This window comes from Aristolochia californica, unplaced genomic scaffold (genome assembly GCF_029961685.1).
Source record: "Aristolochia californica isolate CCGP_79_NKW_82.1479 unplaced genomic scaffold, dmAriCali1.0.hap1 SCAF_6, whole genome shotgun sequence".
Classification (NCBI taxonomy): domain Eukaryota; kingdom Viridiplantae; phylum Streptophyta; class Magnoliopsida; order Piperales; family Aristolochiaceae; genus Aristolochia; species Aristolochia californica.
Window position 1 is genome coordinate 32,498,634 of NW_027182257.1, and position 22,193 is coordinate 32,520,826.

Sequence of the window (22,193 nt, forward strand, 5' to 3'; positions counted from 1 at the left end):
AAGTGTTATAGATATAAGACCCCGTGGTCTGTAGCCAGATGGAAACTGAAATCCATCCCTAAGAAACCCGACCCAGTGCCCACCATTAACAATGGTGGTGAGTTCCATTATCCCGAAATGTCAATTATTCCCTTGCTATCGGGTTCTTAGCAGAACTGCATTGATTTTAGCAAAAAGTCATTATCAAGCTTCATTCAGATTACAATTTCCAAACATGCAGGACAGAATTACTATTAAGATTGTTCAACACATACATGGACTCGTGGGGAGAAATAGAAAACCTACGCAACTGATGAATGTTATGACTCCTCTTAACACCAAGAAGTCCCCAAACCGGGAAAGACCATCTTTACACGCAAATTAGTACAATTTGATGGCAAAGCCGACATATTCCAAATCCAGCCCCTGAAACCATACAACCAGCAATCCCCCAACATCACTACAACACGTCTCCTCAACAGTTTCAACAATTCTCATTTTCCATAATCACACCTCAACGGTTCTAAAGAGGTGCAAAAAGAACACCTTGTGTGCAAACAACGTCCAGAGTGACAGTACTTCAGTGCTTCAACACACAAGAGAGGACCTCAGAGAAGGTGCGCTAGGAAGATGAGTACATGAAGCCCACCGAAATATCGACTCAGTCACCATGAGATCTAACTGATCCATCTCCCCTAATCCAATCGTTCGATTTCTCTTATTGTGAATGACCAAGCCTTTTGAAGAGGAACCTAGTCCTGTTCTATTCTCTGGAGTCTTGTTCTCTGACTGTTGTATACCGTGTTTGACATACTCAGCATGAACTGCTGACTCAAATAGCTCCACGAAGCTACCCTCTGCAACTCTAACAAACAACAACTTAGTTCACGTTTCGAATGTAGCAGGAAAACAAGAAAAGATGAATATATGATATAAAAAGGAATAGTGCTGATTGTCTACCTCTCTGTATTGAATTAAGTATGGACTTATTGGTAGGAAAGATTGTCTGGTCCTCTTTATCATTTGGAGAAGCAGGGCTGAAAAAAGTAAAGCTAGGGGAGAAAACTGGAGAAGAGAATTCTACGCTATTGGTGCCACTACAGCTACGAAATGAAAAGACCCCAGATGCAGTAGAGAGAGGTGTGGCCTCTACCAGAAAGGAAGAAAATGATGATTTACAAGTGAACGCAGGTGAACTCTCCAGCTGCAGACTGCTGGGACCAGGGGATCTGGACTCAAAGCTAATGTCACGATTTCCAGATATAAGTGTGGTGGAGAACGATGCACAACTCAATTCGAGTTGCTTGCAATTTGGGTTAGCAAATACGGATGGTTCTTCAGATAGCTGTGTATAACTCTTCATCCAAGCATGATCTGCAGAAGAACAAAGCAAACTTAACAAAAGTTATAAAAGACAAATACCTTGGACCATATTCTTTTGAGAATCTAAAAGACAAAAAAAATGTATGAAAGGATAAAGCCAAGTTGCATGCCTCGAACGGGCAAATCAAAATGAACTCAACCACAGTACAGGTAGGAGAAAGAGAACAGCTAGAAACAAGATTGAAAAAAGAAGGTAATTTAGTAGAAGTACCTATACAAGGAATTGCCATATTCTAACTTCAATAAGTAAGACCACAAAACCAACTTGTCAAGTATGACAGGTTTATTTCATCCTGAGCATCCATCCTAGCGGCATGATTATGTGTCTGATAGATATTTGGCATCAACAATAATTTTGAATTCATTTTCAAAAAAACAATAATTTTGAATTCAACAAAGAGGCCTAGAAAAGTTGCTTAACATCACTCAACAAGTCAGAAAACAATTCAAACATCAGGAAAAAAAACTAAGAAAAATCATAAGTAAGAGCAGATTGTCTTCCCCTAATAAAAGAAATGTGTGTAATAAAGTACATTCTTGAAAGTGCCTTGGGCCTTTGGCTCAATGGTCACATGGGGATTTTTAGTGTGAGATCTGAGATTCAAATCTCACCAGGGGACAAGGGGGTATTTACATGAGTAATCAATATTAAAAAAAAATTACATTCTTGAAAAGGAAAATGTCTCTCCCTTGCCAACCATTTAGAAGTCAATGAATCTGTTCTCTCATCAAGTATATTGATTTCTTTGGAGCAGTTCTTTTCTTCACGCCTTAACAACATTTAAAAAATTTATAGAGAATTCCTTTGGGTGGACTACACCTTTTCTGTTGGGAATGTAAAATCAACATGTGGATGCAACAGCAGCACTGAGGTGTGAAAACTTTTTAACTTTTTGTTAGATCAATGAAAGAAAGCATCAGTCTAAATAAATTTTACCTAAAACCTGTGCAGCAGTAAGCCTTCGGGCTGGATCTCTACAAAGCATCCGGATAATCAAGTCTTTGGCAGATGCAGAGACAGGGTGCCAAGAGTTAGCTGGGAAATGCAGATCAGCAGCCCTGACAGCATCAAAAATCCTTGATTTTGTCTTTCCCCAGAAGGGTGGCATTCCACTCAGAAGAATGTAAAGGATAACTCCAGCACTCCAGACATCCGCTGCTTCATTGTACCCCCCAGCCAGAACTTCAGGAGCTATATAAAATGGGCTACCAACAGTCCCATGCAAATTCTGCCCTATTGATGGATAACACAAGCAGTTATTCTATTATTTAATGATTGATATAAAGAAAACAGAAATAAAACCTAACACCTACTCACTTACCCGGTTTAATATAAGTAGCAAGACCAAAATCTGCCAATTTTATGGGTGATGATGGTGATTTGGTTGCCAACAGTATGTTCTCTGGCTTTAAGTCTCTATGAACTATGCCTTTGTCATGGCAGTACATTACAACCTCCATGAGATGTTTGAATAGGACTTGGGCATGAGACTCAGGAAATCTCCCCTGCTTTTCCAACCGATGGAAAAGCTCACCACCAGCACAAAGCTCCATTACTAGATGCACATAATCTTGCTCCTCATAAACTGCCTTGAGAGCTACCACATTAGGATGTCCAGATAATTTAGTCATAATTTCAATCTCTAGCTTTACACTGCAAAGATCATCAGGAGTCACCAAACGATCCTTGGCAATAGATTTGCAAGCAAATACCTCACCAGTCAGCCTGTCAGAACATAGCCTAATGATACCAAACTGCCCCCAGCCCAATTGCTCTCCCAATAGGTAACGGTGCTCAAAGCTTGAGGATTGATTGGAGTCCAGAACAGTATCAATGAGGCTACCTACTTTGCAACAGTCAGAGCACAAGGTTGAAGAAGGGCTGCTGTTGCTCTTGGCAACAGCCATACCAAAATAAAATCTCCGTAGAGAAATTCCCAAATAATTTCACCAAACACCACCAATTCAGTCTCCGTGACCTAAAATATCAGCACCATATTTCTCCATCACAACCCTTTGATTCTCATCTTCACTCTTCACAGTCACTGCGAAACCAGAATAGAGGGAAAGACCTGAGCTGTCCGGCCAATAAGATTCACAATGCGAAGTCAATAAACTTGTTTCCGGAGGCTGTCTTCTTCGTATCCTGATAACTCTGCCTCTAGAAATTAGAACCAAAATTACAGTCAACCCCAAATTTGAAAATGGGTGTTGAGTAAAATCTCGCGGCCTTACAATCCAAAACTAGTAGTTGAATTTTGACAGAGATGTTTATCGTACAGCAGATGAATTTGGAGAAGTCGTTGAACAAATGAATCTCTTTCCACACGACAGCTCAATATGGCTTCACTACCATTCCTTGCTGACATCCAAACAAAAATGCTTAATTCAGGAAACAGTTCTGAATCTTAAAGCCTGTGATTAAGAAAATAGATAAATGAACTTCCAACTTATACGGAAAACTTTTGTTTTGGAACAATTAGAACAGCTAGATCAACATTCGTTAAGAATAAAAACGGAAAAAAAAAAAAAAAAAAATATACACACACCCGCACATTCTTTACAGTGTTTCCACAAAGGCGAATTCCAGTGCGAAAACACACGCAAGCAGAAACTAGAAAGGAACAACCAAAGCCGCTTCATCAACTAGTACCCGGGCTTCATACCAAGAAAACGAAAACCAAAGAGACCCTACGTTTACCTCATCCGGCAGTACGATAAAAACCCTAGATCATTACGGTTAAATTATAAAGAAAAAATTTCTCAAAGGAACTAGCTCCACTTCACAAACGCAAAACATTCCACCACATACGCACCTCGGATCCCGCAAATAAGACGACAAACTTCAAAACGCCAGTAGAAAAAAAAAAAAAAAAAAACTCACCTCCACCAGGTATACTATCTTCCCTCAAGAACGACTCCTCCTTTGTGTCTCCTTCCCAAGCTAAAAACACAAAAGGAACGATTTTCAGTGAACCAAAAAGAAGGCCACGTCCGGAGCTGTCACGGATTTCCTGTGATTGAAACTGCATGCATTTATTCGTTTGCGGCTTTATTTAATTTACCCTTTTTTTCCGAAAAACTTTAATGCGAGATTCATTGCCTGGGATCCGGACCTCAAAACCGGATTTAATAGAGACGAATAAATTCAAGAAGAGACTTGGGTGGGAAGGGAAGTGAGCAGGGTAAGAGGGAGGGGGGGGGGAGGAGAAAGACGCGGAAAAGGATGCCGCATTGCTCATCTTTTTGTCGGGAGATATTTTGAATTTCTCGGCGATAAACCGGCAGAGAGTTCAAATAATTGGATGTCATCTGACCGTTGTTCCCATCGGATCCACAAAAATAACGAATTAGCGACTCCGTCGGCTTCTTATAGACTTATCTCGCGAAGTTCGAAAAGTAAACTCCATAACAGCGACTTTAATGGAAAACAGATCATCACGTGGCACGCATATCATTGGCTGCACCCCAGCCACTTAATTAGAGGGTACCGTATGAGGTCAAATGCCTTTCAACGGACCTTTTGGGGCTTCCGAGTTTGCTTAGATTTTGGGACCGACTCTGGAGAACAGGATCGTGATAGTTCTGAGATTGGCGAAGTACGACGAACACTTGGCAGGCAGAATCCGGAATATATCAACCGTCGGATTGATCTGATCAAGCGAAGTCTTTCGTGAGGCTGCCAAGTGCAGTGCCTAGCACCCTGGGCGTTGACTGATCTCGGTTGGATAGATTACTATAAAGGACACCAGTCGGTTGACTTCTAGGTTCTAGTTAAAATAAAATGACTCTAATTGGTCATAGCACAAAGAGAGAGTCATCGCAAAAAATAAAAAAATAAAAAATAAAAGATAAAAACAAAAGCGAGTGGGAATCATGAATCCTTGCACGGGAGACGACCAACCTGAGGAACATCCACCGCCCTAAGTTTTATCTGTATGAGAATATAGATCGTGCATCCATCAGGAGTATTTTCTGTTGATGAAATAGAGCTATGCCTCGCGAGTCACGATTCTATTACAAGTTTTTTTATTGAAAGACATTTAACATAAAAATTCAATTTGCTTATAAATAATCTAATAATGTAGCAAACATAATTTTAAATTATTTTTCATTGATTTTTTATATTTATTTACTAGTAAATATACTGCTTATCTTAATGTTAATTGTTATCAATAAATTTTACTTGCTATTATATTTGTGTTATATGTAAATTTTTAATAGAGAATTTCAAAACTTAAGTTTACGATAGTTTAAATAGGTCAAGCTTATTTTGTATAAATAAATTACAAATTAATATATATATATATATATATATATATTAATTTTTTTGTTATTTTAATTTAATAAATCAAATTTCTTTTCTTCTTGTTGATTCTAGCCAAAATGAGACCACTTCTCCCCCCATCTACCCGCGTTAGTGGGACAAACAATCCACTTGAGGCTAAGAGAAAAAGGAAAAAATAAGGAGAGAGTGTGTTTTCTGTGGACCAATGATTCACAAATAAAAGAGAAGAAAGAGGACTCCCTTATCCATATTTTCATGCATAATTAGATGGAGGGATAGCTCACTTGTTCTTCTTTCCATGTATATGTACACTTTCTCATTGATCCTTAATCAAAACTCCATTCTTCTTGAATACACATTGTCGGAAGGATTTCATTGATTGTTTCGAAAGACCAAAGATTTAGAATAAAGTGCACTAAGAAAGATAAAGATATTTCTATCTCAATGGACTAGTGCCAAGTAGCTATGTCCCCCATTGCATGATATGTTCACACACACCTTAGTGTTGATGAGTTTCATGGATTACAATTGCACCATTAAGGTACTTGTTATTGTGTTGCCAAAAGACTGAAATATTTCATCAATACTCTTCATATAATCCTCGATATTTTCTACGTTTAGGTATAGACCTACAAATACTAATCGTAATGTGAGATTTTATGAACATCATACTTAAGGGACTAGATCATTCCCATTGCTCATATAGAGTAATCTCAGCTTGTTTGTTAGTATCCATAGGTATGAGAGGCTCTTCCTTATGAAGAACATAGTCAAAGTCTAGGCAGCCCAAATTAAGGAAAAATTTTGATTTCCAAGCCTTGTAATTATCACCGCTCAAATAAGAGATTTTCGATGATTTTTTTTATAAGATGTAATAACTATATGTAATAAATCAATAAAACAATCATGCTTACATAAAACAAAATTGAAGCACATCAAATTACACATATATGGCACGCCAATGCAAGTCCTACCCAAAATAAACTGAATCAACATTATCATTAAAATCTACCTGAGGGCAATGATTTAAACACACAATGAATTCATAATTAAAATTTTATAATGAAACAAAAAAAGTAATCATATTTTTTTATACCTAAGGGATAATCAAGATATAAAATAATTTTCCATTCCATCCTAATTAATTACTAAAACACACAAACTTCCTATTGGTAAGATAATTGTACAAACACATTTGATTACAATTTCATTTCATGTCATTTATTTTATATGTGATCTATGTTTAGTAACAAAATTTTTGTTTCAATAATAAAAATATTGCGGTTGCTCCTCAATGAAATGCACATTAATCATATTACATCATATTTATAAATAATCATAGATAAGTCATCTGAAACAGACACTAGATAGGTAATTTATTATGCTAAATGTCTAAGATAGATAGAACAAAATAAAGTAAAATTCGGAGTAAATAAACTCTCATTATGACTAAAATCGTCTCCCCTAATTAACCTAGAAGAACTTAAAATTAGATCTTGTAGATAAATTTGTGCACCAATTAAATGACTTTATTTAGTTTTAATTTTACACTCCGAATATTACCTTTATTTAATTTTTAATTTTTATGGAATTTTTTTTATGTCATAAGTCCATTTTTCTAGCCATAAAAATTTGGGCCTCAAAAGAGTATAGGGTCGTGGGCCTAGAAAAAAAATTGGGCCGGTTTGGTTTAGTCGGTCTGGTTTGATTTAATAGGACTAGTCTGGTTCAGTCGATCTGATTCGGTAATTGAAAACTAGACTAGGTTCAGATCAGAATAGGTTCATATTTCCATCCGACATCGTCCAATTCAAAAACCTAAATTGGTCCTGGTTCAGCCAAGTTGGGCTAGAGGATCGTCTTCTTCCTCCAATCACATAGTTCTTTCAAAACCTTAAGTCCTTGAAAATATTAATCATCATCGATGTTACTTTCACCAATCGTCTCCCGGGCCATGCTCATTACAATAGGCCAACCTCATTGCACTGCCTGTAGGCACCGTGCACTATACAGGTTGCGCCCAAGCAATGTTGGTCATAGCCATGCACATGCAATGCTATTAGTCATACCACGTACCACGTACAAGCCTCAAGCAAAAAACCAAACTATGTAAAGGTCTAGCCCACAACCACAACGCACGCAAGCAATGTTGCGGTGTTCTACTTAGGGGTGGCATCGGGTAAAGCCAAACTTGAACCCGCATATGTTCAAACATGGTTTGTTCTAAATCTTTCGAGCCTAAAATTTGAATTGAACTCGAGCCTAAAAATTTTAATCGAGTTTGAGCTCAAGTTCGAGCTAGGTTCGAGCTCCAACCTACATTTGAAATTTTGCATAAAATACATGTAAAATAAACTATATATAAAATTATGTATAAATTTTACATAAAATTGTGCGTAACCTTTGAATAAAATTATAAATAAATACTATACATAAACTTTGCATAAAATTATCCATATACTCTGCATAAAATTATCCATACACTGTACATAACATTATTCATAAACACTGCATAAAATTTTACATAAACTTTGTTCAATAATCAAACATAAAAATTTAAATGAAATAAAAATATCAAAATTTATGATCATCCAAGCAAAAACTATAATCTAGTACAAATTTATAAACTCTAGCTCATTTTCTTCGTGCTTGAAAACATTATGCTAAATCCCCGTTCCCACGAAAAAAATCTCCATCTATGACAAAAACAAAAGCATGAAAATTATTATTGTCTGATAAAAAATATACGTTTCCACTACTGATTACTTCATGTAATGAAAAATATTAAAATTACCAAGATGAGAAAAAGATGAAAAAATAGGCTTCTTCTCAAGATATAATCATCAAACAATAATTTAATAAATAAAACTATTTTTTTTTAAAAAATATCATAATAAATAATTATTCAAAAGTAGTTCACGTTTTGATTTTTCTTGACATCGTTAAGAGCCCTAATCCAATCACTAACAAATCAAAGTTTGAACTGTATTTGGTGCCAATGAAGAAGTATATGGGTCTATTACTCTACCACCAACACTAAAAATAGACTCTGAGGTTATTGTAGATAAGAGAATTGCAAGAATGTCTACTGCTATCTTAGATAATACCTAAAATTTCATGTTATTCACTTTCCACCATTCTAAAACATCAAAATCATATTGTAAAGTTTTCTCACAAATATACACACCTTCTTCAAGATAATTATCCAATTCCAACTTCGGTGAACTTACTACTTCCACTTGTTTTACATAAGTCATTAACTTTGACTAACCAACCCGAACTTGATGAAGAATGTAACCTACAACTTGTGGGAAGACTCGTAGAGCTAATACTTGAAATGGTATCTTCATTACTAATCTCCATATGGAAACATGTTCATCATAAATCTCAAATAAGGTCCGTCGAACCAAGTTTATACTCATTCTTGCTTCTGCCTCATAATATATATTTGAGAAACATATTTCAATCAATCTTAATTTGACTTTTGGATCCAAAATTGAAGCAACAACCATCAACAAATTGCATCCACCCCAAGTTGACTGTCTATCTTGAAATCTAGGAAAGACATTTTTGAATTTTAATGTAGAAGGCAACATGTCATAAGTGGAGTTCCAATGAGTTGGACAATCAATGACCAACATTTTCGCACCTAGTTGTAGTTGTTGCACAATTTCAGAAAAATCATGAAGTCTGGCCTTAGACTAATTAATGAATTTAATACTCTCATGCACATTCTCAATGACATCCTTAATTTCAATAAGACTATCTTGCACTAATAAGTTTAAAATATGGACACAACAAAAAAAAACGAAATAACTTCCCTCCATAAACCAATTTCCTATTTCTTGAAAAATAATTTTTCAAAACTCTCAGACAAACATCATTATACGCAACATTATCAAATGAGATATTAAATACTTTATTTTAAATTTCCCAATCTTTCAAACACTTGTATATAGCATATGCTATGTCAACACCACAACAAGGAGAACAAATTTGCATAAAACTCAAGACTCGTTTTTGTAACTTCCAATTACTATCAATGAACCGATAATAACCACGTATTTGATTTTTTATTTTTTATTTTGAGACTTCCAAAGATCTATGGTAAGACTAATCTTGCTAATCTCTTTTAATATAGTTTTTAATTTATTTTTGTCTTCCTCATACACCTCCATAAACTTTCTTAATGGTCTTACGGGATATTTTTCCATAATTCTCATTTGCCATTTTCATTACAAAAAATTCCTCTTCCACTATCATGAATGGATGTTCATGCTTAAGAATCTAATGAGCAATGAGTACTCTCATTTTAGCTTAATCATATTTGCCTCCAAAATCCATAAAAGGAAAACTAGATGGACTTTGATCAACATTAGACCCCACTGATTGAAAGTTTATGGTTTTCTATTTTCTTATTACCACTTTTCTATTAGGAAAACATATCAAATGTTGACTCATATGTCTCCACTACTAATAATACTTAAATTGGTTTTACAATGAACGAATTGAGCCTTTTTTGTACCATCTACAAGTGGGATTTCTTTGAATTCCAACCACACATGAGACCTTTTTTTTTCTTTTTGTGCTTTGAATAGAGTCACCTTCTTCCTTATTTGGAGAACCTTCATCTAGGCTCACTTACGTTGCCATAGTAGTTTTAGGGGGACATGACTCTGGTGGAGTTGAGTCATTATCTATGGCCCCACTAGAACCAGTGCTAAGCTACAAATGGCAAATGAGCAGATGTTGACATTCCTATTGGCTGCTTCTAAAAAAATAAAATAAAATACAAATAGAAAACATGAATAAAAATAGAAAGCTAAAAAAACAAAAACAAATCCAAAAAATAAAAAACAAATATGAATAACTAAATGGAAATATCACAATATAATGGATAGTCTAATTGAGATGTTTGAGAGATGAAATGTCTCATTTCCATACTAGGATTTAGACCTCTTTTCTTGTTTTTATAGACTCTCACTTAAGCAAGAACTCATTTGCCATTGCAGTGAGAATTTGGATCATTTGGCTCAAGCTAAAAGTTATTCAAGACTTGTTTAACCACCGTATCAAATACGGGTTCATACTAAAATTAACTTGTCCACCATACATCAACAAACTTCATACAATAAAAGTTGACAACAATAGTGGGCTAGAGACTAGAGTTAATGTTCTAACTTCTAAGTCTAACCTTTAAAAATTTGAGGTTGTTTCATAACCTATATAATGGGGGCTTTGTACCATTTTTTTCAATCATTCATTGAACTTATTTTTTTTACTTCTTGAGTTTTTCCTAACTTAGAAAAAATACATCCATGATTCAGGGAATAGTATTTATTCTCTTTTGTAAAACAGAAAAATCAGGCAAACAAGATATAATAGACAGCTACCCTCATTCCACTAAATAAAACTACTCTCATCTCTCTCCCAAGGTAGCTACTACTTGTTTTCATGCTCAAAAAATCAATTAAGACCTATAACATCTTAGATTTCCATTATATTTATATTTACAATTATTATGAAATTTGAACATTTCCATAATAAATGTATACGCTATGTGCTTCAGTGGCAAACCTCTACAAACTATGAATATGTATTATGCTTGTTCGAGTACATTATATTTCCTTTATTGCCTTTTTGCCATGTCTTATCCTATCAAAAGTTTACAAATGTTAAAAAGAAGTATAATTGTTCCTAGCTTTTCAAGATTTAATCTTATACATTGCATCTAACTACACAAGCGACACTTGTGTTTGACTTCTTATTCACTATGTATTCCTCATGACTAGTTTCCATTAGTGTCAAATGTTGGTGTGGGATACACAAATCCAAATCCAATACATAAACACGAACCCAAAAGGCATATACATTTCAAAGGAAGGATATATTAAAATACGAACTAACTCAAAAGGCATATTCTTATTCACTATTTATTCCTCTTCAAATGGTCATATACATTTCATTTTCAGAAAAGGAATTTCAGCGGCAAGGTGAGCAAAGGTCCCTTGAGAAGACCAATTTGTGTAATGGAAGGAGATACACATATCCAAATCAAAATTTATCATAAAAATCTTTTGATCACCAAAAGGCACACGAACAAATATCATTAATTAACCTAACCCCTGCCACTTGTTAGTTGTAATATAGGATACACAAACTAATCATATTGGTTAAAATGAACACAAGCACAAAGCCTAAAGAAAATCAAATGAGATCAATTAAAATATTTTTAAAAGTGGATGTAGGAAAGACCAAATGACATTACAATGCACCGAGCTAGTAGTCAAGGAAAATTTCAATACATTCCAGATAAAAATAAAATAAACAGAATAGAAAAAATTGAACTTTTCACAAAATCGAATCTTTACATCCTCAAAATCATAAGAAAAAAATTAGACATACCTACCTTTTACATCTCCTTTCTTCCATCGGCAAAGCCAACAATCGCTTACAATCGGTTGAGAGATGAGGAATCGAAGATTGAAAAGGCTGAGGAATAGGGTAGGATGAGGTACGAAGAAAATTGACATCAAAATTTTTAAAAAAGGCATCTTGGGAGTCTGAAATCGATTTTTCCGAGTCAATCACTCAGATTAGTTACAAAATTGGAGAAATAGATGGTTGGGGAGGATTAGAGTTTGCGTCAATTGTGATTTTCCTATCATCTAGCCTCTGGATTTTTGAAGACTGAACTATGTGCCCGAAATTGAAGAAGGAATTGAAGACGAAAGGCGAACTTATTTGGAACTCTGAAAGGGTTTAGCATTTAAGTAACCAAGCCGGCTCGTGAACCGAACCACGACTTAGTTGTGTTCAGCTCATTTACTTAAACGAGCCCAAACACCGACTCAAACTCTATTTAAGAATAAATTGAATTGATTCGAATTGAGACAGGGCCAAGCCGAGCTCGAGATATTAGTGAACCAACTTGGTTCAATGCCACCCATAGTTCTAACCACTTTTATTCACAATCCGCTACCCGTCAAACATAATTTTTTTTACAGAAGATTCATAGAAATAAAAATATTGTAGCTCTTATATCACAAAAAATAAAAATAAAATGACATAATATAAAAAAAAATATTAATAATTACAGTGGAATAGGTAAAATTTTGGTCCATGGTTACATACATGTAGTTCTGGTGACAGAGAGTTAGAGTTCTAGGACGTCTTCTACTTCAAAATGGTTGAGTTCCGAAATAGGTATAGCTAGAATGATAATTCACCATCTAAAGGCTGGGACCTGAAAAAATTGGTAGCTACCGAAAGGGGGGGGGGGGGTGGGGGTTAGTCAACTTGACGTAGGAGATGAACTTCAGCCACACTACTCAGTTCATCTCCTAATATCGTTAGTGGAGCACCAACGTTCCAGTCATGTAGATGAATAAGATGAATCCAAAAATCATCTCCACAGTTTAATTTTGGGAATTTGATTTCCAAAGTATATTGTGAATCATCCAGATGAAGCGGGCACCGCGCTTCGAACCCTCGCCGATTTTATTTTATTTTGGGCCTCTCTCCAGCACCCTCCCTCTCTCAGTCTCCTCCTTCTCTCATCACTTCTTCCTCATCGAATTTCTTTCTCCGTCTCTTTGCGGCCATCTCCATTCTCCCTGCTCCTTATTGCATCTCTTTTCTCCTTCTCGCTTCTCCCTTCTCCCTCTCACTACGAACGTCCTCTCGGCCTCCCTCTCTCTCCCTCACACTTGCTCTCCCTCTCTGCCTCCCGCTCGCTTCTCTCTCTCTCTCTCTCTCTCCTTTCCCTCTCTTCTTCCTCTCGGCCTCCCACTCCTTTCTCCTTGTCGCTGCTCTCTTTTCCTCCAAAATGCCTCCTTATTTTGTTCGATTGCCCCCATTTTGATTTTGATTTTCTTCAATTTTTGACATTTCGGCGTCGATTTCTTCTATTATACTTCAATTTCCCCATTTCGCTTGGATTTCACCATTGGGCTTCGGTTTTCCCCAAATTTCAGAAGGTAAGCCTAAACCCTAATTTTTTTTATTAACTTAGTGATGTATTTGATTTAATTTTAATTTTTCTGCATAATTTGGGGATTTAGAGTTAGGGTTTATTGTATTTGTGGTTCAATTTCGTCTTTATAGGGTTCAATTTCGGGATTAGGGTTAGGGTTTAGCATATTTAGGTATTTAAGGGTTTAGGGTTTATTTAAAAAAATTAGGGTTCTCGATTTTGGGGTGATAGGGTTTAGGGTTTGGGGCTTTTAGGGGTTTTAAGATCTATGGTTTAGGGATTAGGTTCTGGAATTAGGGTTGAAGGTTTAGGGTAATTTTTTTAGGGTTTAGGGTTAGGGTTTAGAGTTTGGGTTGTTTGGTCTAGTTCAAACAAGGTTGAGTCACCTACTTTGGCGTCCATTAGCCAATGAAAGCCGACCCCCATCACTGACGAGCTACAGTTTGTATTGACTGTGTTGTGGTCTCTAACCATAGATCGAGTGATTCGACGATGGGAGAGGTTTTCTTGCAATTTGGGGACAGAACCACGGCGTCGAGACCTTTTTGACCTACCTATGGTGACAAGTTTGATGGAACAAGAGAATCGAAGGGAGAGAAGGATGAACGCCGGAGCGTGAGTGAAGAAGAGAGATAATCAGGCTCTTCGAAGGGATACCTGCACCTTGGGTTCCAGGGGAATGCCGACCATGGTTCATTAGAGGAGAACTCAGATCCTTTGTTAATTTATGCTTTCTTTCCCATTCCATTCGATAGCCCTTAAAGCCAAGGCCCGAGATCGCAATTATTACAATAATGCCCTTAGAGGCATTCCTCCTTATCATTCATGAATTAAAGAAATAAAAGAACATGTAATGCCTAATGCCCTTCACTACTCCACTGAGTCCAACTCATTCGCGTCGCCTCTGGATGACTCGTCTTGCTATTGAGTCCACAACAGACTATGAAATCATATGGGGCTCTACCAAGGGTGTTCGGTGAATTTGGACTAGATGTGTGTGTGTGTGTGTGTGTGTGTGTGTGTGTGTTTGCATTGTTTAGTGCATCTGCAATGGAAATAGTTTGATTAATTTGGAATTTTTTAGAATTTTGTTGAAATTTTTTGAAGTGCTTTGGAATAATTTTGCCATGTGGTGAGAAGATTTGGGTGTTATAAATATCCACCACATGATATTTTATTTCTTGTGGTTTTTGTTTCTATGACGAGTAATGGTTGTCTGATAAAGTTTTTTCCATGAGGACCATCTCAGATTTAGATTATAAATGGTTGTAAGAAGACAACCAACTACTCGATCATATGACATTTGGACCTTCGAAGAAGACAGCAAAATGCTCGATCTCTTGGTCGAGCAAGTCAATATAGGGAACAAGTTTCCTAATGTGGTTTGGAAGCATGAGGTATATATGAATTGTGTCAATAAGTTCAATGAAGACGGAGTCAATAAAAAAGTTGTTGAACAACTCAAGAATCGAACAAGATCATGGAAGAAAACATACCAAACGGTAACGAGCAGTTTCAACACTAGTGGGTTCGGTTGGGATGCAACTACACAATGAGTTACTGCTTGTCGTTCTGTATGGCAAGACTACATAAAGGTCAGTAAATCATGATATATTATAAGATATTTTTTTATGTTTTCTGCATTACTAGAACTCTATTCCAAGTCATCTAAAAGATGTTTTATTCTTGTAGGAGCATAAAGATGTTGAAAAGTATAGACAACAAGGCTGCCCCCTTTACGAAAATTTGGCTTTGGTAGTGAGAAACTCAATAGCCATGGGGACATAGAGTATAATTCCTATAGATCTGGGTGATGAACTCCTCCATGAGTCGGATCCTATCCCGATGGACAAGCCCGAGGATGTCAATATAGTTAGGGAAATTCCATACCAATTCATTAGCGAAAATGAGTCTACAGTTGAGCAATCTTGAAGAAGTAACACGTCATCTTCAAGTCATTGTAGCAAGAGAAGCGAATTGCCCACTGATGACAGTAGTAAATTCATTAATGTAGTTAACTATATCTCTCATGCATTGAATAATGTTATGAAGCCTAACGAGGGCGATGTCGAAAAAGATTGTGTCAATGCCCTCTGGGAAATCCAAAACCTGTCGGACGACATGAAGTATTGTGCTCCTGAATGGTTGGATACGCCAAGTAAGAAGGCCATGTTTACGGCAATGACAGTGGAAGAGCGGGTCGGGTGGTTTAAATATTGTGTAAGAAAATATTTGTAATGCGTTTTAAGTACACTATCTTCTTTGGGAAGATTATTATGTATTAATGACGATGTTTGAATTATGACGTTGCAAGACTTATCAGTATGGTTAATATTTTTATTTTATATGATTGTTGTGTTTATATATTATGTGGATGAATATGGTGGATGAGAATGAATGTGGTCAATTAAAGATTGTCATAGCTATGAATATGATTGTTGAGTATGGATGAATAGGTTATGATTGAAGATTCATGTTTATTTTTGTTTATGACTTTTAGGAAGATAAAGTTTCCAGATTTCCATGGTTATTATGACTGATGAAGAAAGGGCTACAACTTTTGTTGGATTGACATGTATTATTGTCGTCATAGGAAGATACTATCTATGCCACTACAATAGACGTGTAATGGATGATAGAGACAGTGATGATAGCGATGGTCTTGTGGAAGAGGATACCCAATCAACAAGCTTTCGGAGGCAACGTGCATTAGAATCCACGAGTCACACAATTTCAAGTTGACATAGTGACTTGCATGTGGAATGATAAATGATGATTGTATCTTATTGTTTTTTAACATGTGTTGTTCTTATGTACTAAACTTGTAATTTGATGATTTTAATATTAAAGGCACCAACTCGTTATTAGAATAATCTTTCTTAGGTTATTAATGAAGTTGTATATTTATTTATATATTATTTTTATTAAATTTTATTACTATATTAAACTAGATATTTAAGTCTGGTAAATAAATATAGTGTCAATATGCATTTGATCAATTAATTATTTTTAATTTTGTGGAAATATATTATTAATTAATACCATGTAAAAGGCCATCTTTTGTTATTAATAAAATAATTCTTTATTTATTCATTATATTTATTTTTTAATTATTGTATTATATTAATGATTTAATAGTGGCCATTAAGATATTTTTAAATCAAGCATTTGATCAATTATTTTGGTTTAATTAACTCATTTTTATTTAATAAAATCAATGGTTTTAAATCTAACGGAAACATATTATTAAATAATAATACATACAAATATATAGTGTGATAAAGTTATGATTAGATCAATTTTTCCTGTTTAATCATTCCTTTTTTAGGTTAAAGTATATCATATGTTATTAATAAATTAATAACTGAACTTATTACATTCATTTATGATATTTATAATGTTTTTTTTTATAATTAATCATGTGTGTATTTCATTGGCTCAGGTAATTACTGTATTAATGTACAATAAAATGCAATCATTAAATATTATAATATATAATTCAATTAATTAGTATATTAATATATTTATTTATACATTAAATTACTTATTCGTGTAGTAATAATGTATATTTTACCTAATTTAGGGTTTAAGGATTATGTTTTAATTAAGTATACTGTTAGGGTTTAGGGGTTCTCTTGTTTTTTATATTTTTCTCATGTTGGGGCACTAACACAGGAAAGAGTTTTCCAGTACACATGAAGTCGTCCACACTAACACCAAGTTCAAAGATGAAGTTCATGTAGATGAATGAAATGAATTTGAATAAGGAGATAAAGATAAACTTCAAATTTGAATCAGGAGATGAAGATGAACTTCAAAAGTGCATCCAGACGTATTGAAGTTCTTCCTCTCTCTTAATAAAATTTTGCGTTGTAACTTACAAGTGATCTTTGTAATCCAAGTTTAACATTAATAAGATCAGTCATCCCCTTAGTTATTAATGTTCCAAAACACTTGGTTCCTCAAAGTTTCCAAACCCAATAATCTGCCGTCCTTGTCAATTTCATGTAATAAACTAGTTCATTTAAATGCACTATTTACTACAAAAAAAAATAATGTTGAGTTGAGTAGACCATATCCCTATACCAATGGTTGAGAGTATGAGAAATATCTCATCTAGGTTTCTTCAAATTGCCTTGTTAAGGGGGGGTTAGTCAACAAAATGAAAATTTGATCTTCATCTTCATCTTCATCTTCATCTTATGTATCTACATGATCTTCATCTTCGAAATGGGTATTAGTGTGGACAATTTCATCTTCGAAATCTTTGAAATAGGGTGTTAGTGTGGACAACTTCATCTTCATCTTTATCTTAGAAATTTAAAATCATTGATTTTAATAATTATAAAAATGAACTAATTAAACCAAAGTGTTTGAGTTAACAATATTTTAATTACCACTATTAAATCACTAATACAATAGAGTAAATAAAAAAATTATGATTAATGAATAAAAAATATTATATTAATAACATAAGATAGATTTGCATTGTATTAATTAATAATATATTTTGACATAATTAATGATGATATATTAATCAAATGCATACTTTAATTATATTTTATTTACCAGAGACTTAAATATGAAGTTTAATATAGTTATAAAATAAAATAAAATAATAAATAAATACATATACAACTTTTAAAATAACCTAAAAAAAATTATTCAAATAACGAGTTCGTGCCTTTAATATTACAATCAACGAGTTATAAGTTTAGTACATATAAATTACGCATGTTCAAAAGTAATAAGAGTAAACTATCATTTATCGTTCCACATGGATGTTGATATGGCATCTCGAAATTGTGCGGCTCTTGTGGATTCTAATGCACTCTACCTCCGAATGCTTGTTACTTGGCTACCCACGTCCTCAAGATCATCGCGATCGTCACTGTCTGTATCATCCATTGCATCTAATTGGACCGCATCACCTCCTCCACTGAGCTCGCCACCCGAATCATCATCTTCATCTTCAAATATATCATCATAATCTTCTGCACGTATATAATTGTGCAATATGCAACAAGCATGTACAATTTTCACCTGGATCTTAAAAGAAAATGGAGGAGTGCCTTTTAACATTTGAAATTGAGCTTTTAAAGCACCAAAAGTTCGCTCAATAATATTCCGTAAAGATGAATGTCTTCGGTTGAATAATTCTTTTTCATTTCTAGGAATATTATCTCCAAATTCTTGCAGATGATATCGGGTTCCTCGATATGGAGCCAAAAATCCCAGAAGATTTGCATAACCAGCATCGACTAGATATTATTTTCCTATAATAAAAATTATATACCACATAAAATAATTGAAGATAAAATAGATAAAAAATTACTGCATAAAAATATATTACTTACCTTCAGGTACAAAGATTTTATCTCAACGAGTCAATGCATCCTTCAGTACACGGGAATCGGCTACTGACCCCTCCCATCCAGCAAGTACATAAGTGAATTGCATATCAAATGAACATGCTGCCATCACATTTTGTGAGAGATAACCTTTCTATTCCAAAACCTTGGTTGATCTTCAAGTGGAATGTTGGCTTTGATATGAGTTCCATCAATAGCTCCAATACAATCCTAATTATACATTTTTAATTAATATTTACTAACTTTGTATATTAATGTAAAATTATTTAGTTATAGGAAGTGATGTTACCTTGAAGTAGGGATACAACATTGAATTTGTTAAAATCTTCGAGTGTGTACGTTCCGAAGGCTGTTTGACGTAATCAGAGTGAAGTTTGAGGATTGCATCCAACACCTTGTTGAAATACTTACTTATCGTCCAGTTTGATCTATCAAACATCTCTACTGTGACACTATACACTTGTCCTTGACCAACAGTTAGGAGGAAATATGCAAGTTGTTCTTCAACTGAGATAATCTTTGTGGCTGATAAAAACCCTTTACTAGTAAGTATATCTGCGAATTTGTGAAATACCAATTGGGTCATCCTGTACACTTTCCGAAATTTAACTGGAGATTTGTCTAGTGCCTTTTGCAAATATAATGGACCATTCATCCCACAAGAACGTGGTACACGTCTGTTGCAATGGTACAGATAGTATCTTTCCATGGCGATCAACAAAGTTGTGAATGCAACCATAGTTGCAACCTTTTCATCGTCTGTCATAGTATCCATGGAAATCCACAAATTCAATTGCCTAAAATTCATAAACACGAGTAAACATCAATCTTCAATCATAACCTATTAGCAATCACACCTATAAACAACAATATTCATCCACATTCCCACATCCTACATTCAATTACATCCTACATTCATCCACATTCACACATCCTACATTCATCCACATTCCCACATCCTACATTCATCCACATTCCACATCCTACATTCAATCACATCCTACATTCATCCACATTCCCACATCCTACATTCAATCACATCCTACATTCATCCACATTCTCACATCCTACATTCAATCACATCCTACATTCAATTACATCCTACATTCATCCACATTCCACATCCTACATTCAATCACATCCTACATTCATCCACATTCCACATCCTACATTCAATCAAATCCTACATTCATCCACATTCCACATCCTACATTCAATCACATCCTACATTCATCCACATTCCACATCCTACATTCAATCACATCCTACATTCATCCACATTCCACATCCATACTCAAAAACACCATATTCATCTATGCAATATATAAACACAACAACATATCAAATTTAAATACAAACCATACTAATAAGTCTTGCAACGTCATAATTCAAATATCATGTCTACTACATAATAATATTTCAAAAAAATAGTGTATTTATAATGCATTACAATTAGTTTTCAAAACAAAATTTAAGCCACTCGACCCACTCTTCCACTGTCATTTTCATAAACATGACCTTCTTAGTTGGTGTATCCAACCATGAAGGAGCGCGATACTTCAATTCTGTAGGTAAGTCCTGGATTTCCCTGAGGGCTTTGACGCAACCTCTTACAATATCATCTTTCATCATGAAATTCTCAAATGTCATAGCAATTCGATCTATTGCATCAAAGATTCTGCTACTAGTGTCGTTATTGGGCATTTCGGTTCTCTTTCTACGACGACTTGAAGATGACCGTTTACTTCTTTCAGATTGATTACCTAGAGACTCATCCATGCTTAATAATGGTGAGGGAGTATCCCTAACTATATCAACATCCTCTGGCTCATCCATCGGGACATGTTCCGATTCACGGATCACCTCATCACCCTGATCTACAAAGGTTGCAGCTCCTGACCCTACCGCTATTGTGTTTCCCACCACCACAGCTAATTTGTCGTACAGGGGGCAGCCTTCACGTCTGTACTTCTCAGCATCTTTATACTCCTACAAGAATAAAACATCATTTAGACGTCTTGGAATAGAGTTATACTAACGCGAAAAACATAAAAAATATTTTATAGTACATCATGTAGTCGAGCCATACAGATTTACTGACCTTTATGTAATCAAGCCATACAGAATTACATGCAGTAACTCATTGTGGTTGCATCCCAACCAAACCCACTAGTGTTGATACAGCTCGTTACCGTTTGGTATGTTTTCTTCCATGCTCTTGTTCGATTCTTCACCTGCTCAACAGTTTTTTTTCATGACTGTGTCTTCATTGAACTTATTTACACAGTCCATGTATACCTCATCCTTCCACACCCCGTTAGGCAACTTGTTCCCTAGATTGACCTGCTCGACCAAGAGATCGAGCATTTTGCTATCATCATCAAATGTCCAAATATCATATGTTCGACCACTTGGTTGTCTTCTTGCAGCCATGTATAATCTAAATCCGAGACGGTCCTCACGGAAAAAACTTTATCAAACAACCTTTACTCGTCACGAAAACACAAACCATAAAAAAAAATACAAACACAAGCCATAAAAAAAATACCATGTGGTGGATATGTATAATACCCGAATCTCCTCACCACATGGCACTTCAAAAATTCTCAACAACATTCTCACACATTTCAAAATTAATTAAATTATTTTCACTAATGCATATGCACTAAACAATGAAAACACACACACATCAAATCCAAATTCACCGAAGACCCCTCGTAGAGCCCCATATAACTTCGCAATCACTATGAACTGTACCTCATCAGTGATGGGGGTCGGGTTTCGTTGGCTAATGGACGCTCGTGTAGGCGACTCAACCTTGTTTGAATTGGACTAAAAACCCCTAAACACTAATTCCAGAACTTAATACGTTAAAAGCCCAAAACCCTAAACCCTAAACACCCCCTAAAACCTAAAAAACCCTAGAGCTTAAAAACACAAAACCCCCAAAACCTTAAAAACCATAAACCCCCTAAACCCCCTAAACCTTAAAAATCCTAATCCCTCAAATACCCTAAACCCTTAGCCTAAACCCTAAACCCGAAACACAAACCATAAAAAAAAAAAACTAAACCATCAAACCCTAAACCCTATCACCTACTAAACTCTAAACCCTAAACACTAATTCCAGGACCTAATACATTAAAAGCCCTAAACCCTAAACTCTAAACCCTACACCCTAATTCCAAACCCTAAA

At 35.1% G+C, this 22,193-nt stretch overlaps 1 protein-coding gene across 2 annotated transcripts; it reads right to left on the reverse strand.

Moving 5' to 3' along the window:
• Positions 1-204: 204 nt before the first annotated feature.
• LOC137934208 (calcium-dependent protein kinase 5-like) lies at positions 205-4,537 on the reverse strand. Of its 2 annotated transcripts, XM_068778482.1 has the most exons (6): positions 4,247-4,537; positions 3,643-3,724; positions 2,685-3,523; positions 2,300-2,596; positions 940-1,353; positions 205-836 (listed from the first exon to the last, which is right to left on the reverse strand). In XM_068778482.1, the coding sequence occupies exons 3-6, from the start codon at positions 3,268-3,270 to the stop codon at positions 568-570; spliced, it is 1,566 nt and encodes a 521-aa protein (XP_068634583.1). In that variant the 5' UTR covers positions 3,271-3,523; positions 3,643-3,724; positions 4,247-4,537; the 3' UTR covers positions 205-567. The 2 variants fall into 2 exon arrangements, with proteins under 2 accessions (XP_068634583.1, XP_068634584.1); XM_068778483.1 differs by having other exon boundaries at positions 650-844; positions 2,685-3,724.
• Positions 4,538-22,193: the final 17,656 nt, after the last annotated feature.

Excerpts from the sequence above, each read along its gene's own strand:
- LOC137934208 (XM_068778482.1), bottom strand. The coding sequence starts at position 3,270 with ATGGCTGTTGCCAAGAGCAACAGCAGCCCTTCTTCAACCTTGTGCTCT. Across the intron at positions 2,597-2,684 it reads TGCTACTTATATTAAACCGG|GGCAGAATTTGCATGGGACT; the intron begins GTAAGTGAGTAG and ends ATCCATCAATAG. Across the intron at positions 1,354-2,299 it reads TACTGCTGCACAGGTTTTAG|ATCATGCTTGGATGAAGAGT; the intron begins GTAAAATTTATT and ends GTTCTTCTGCAG.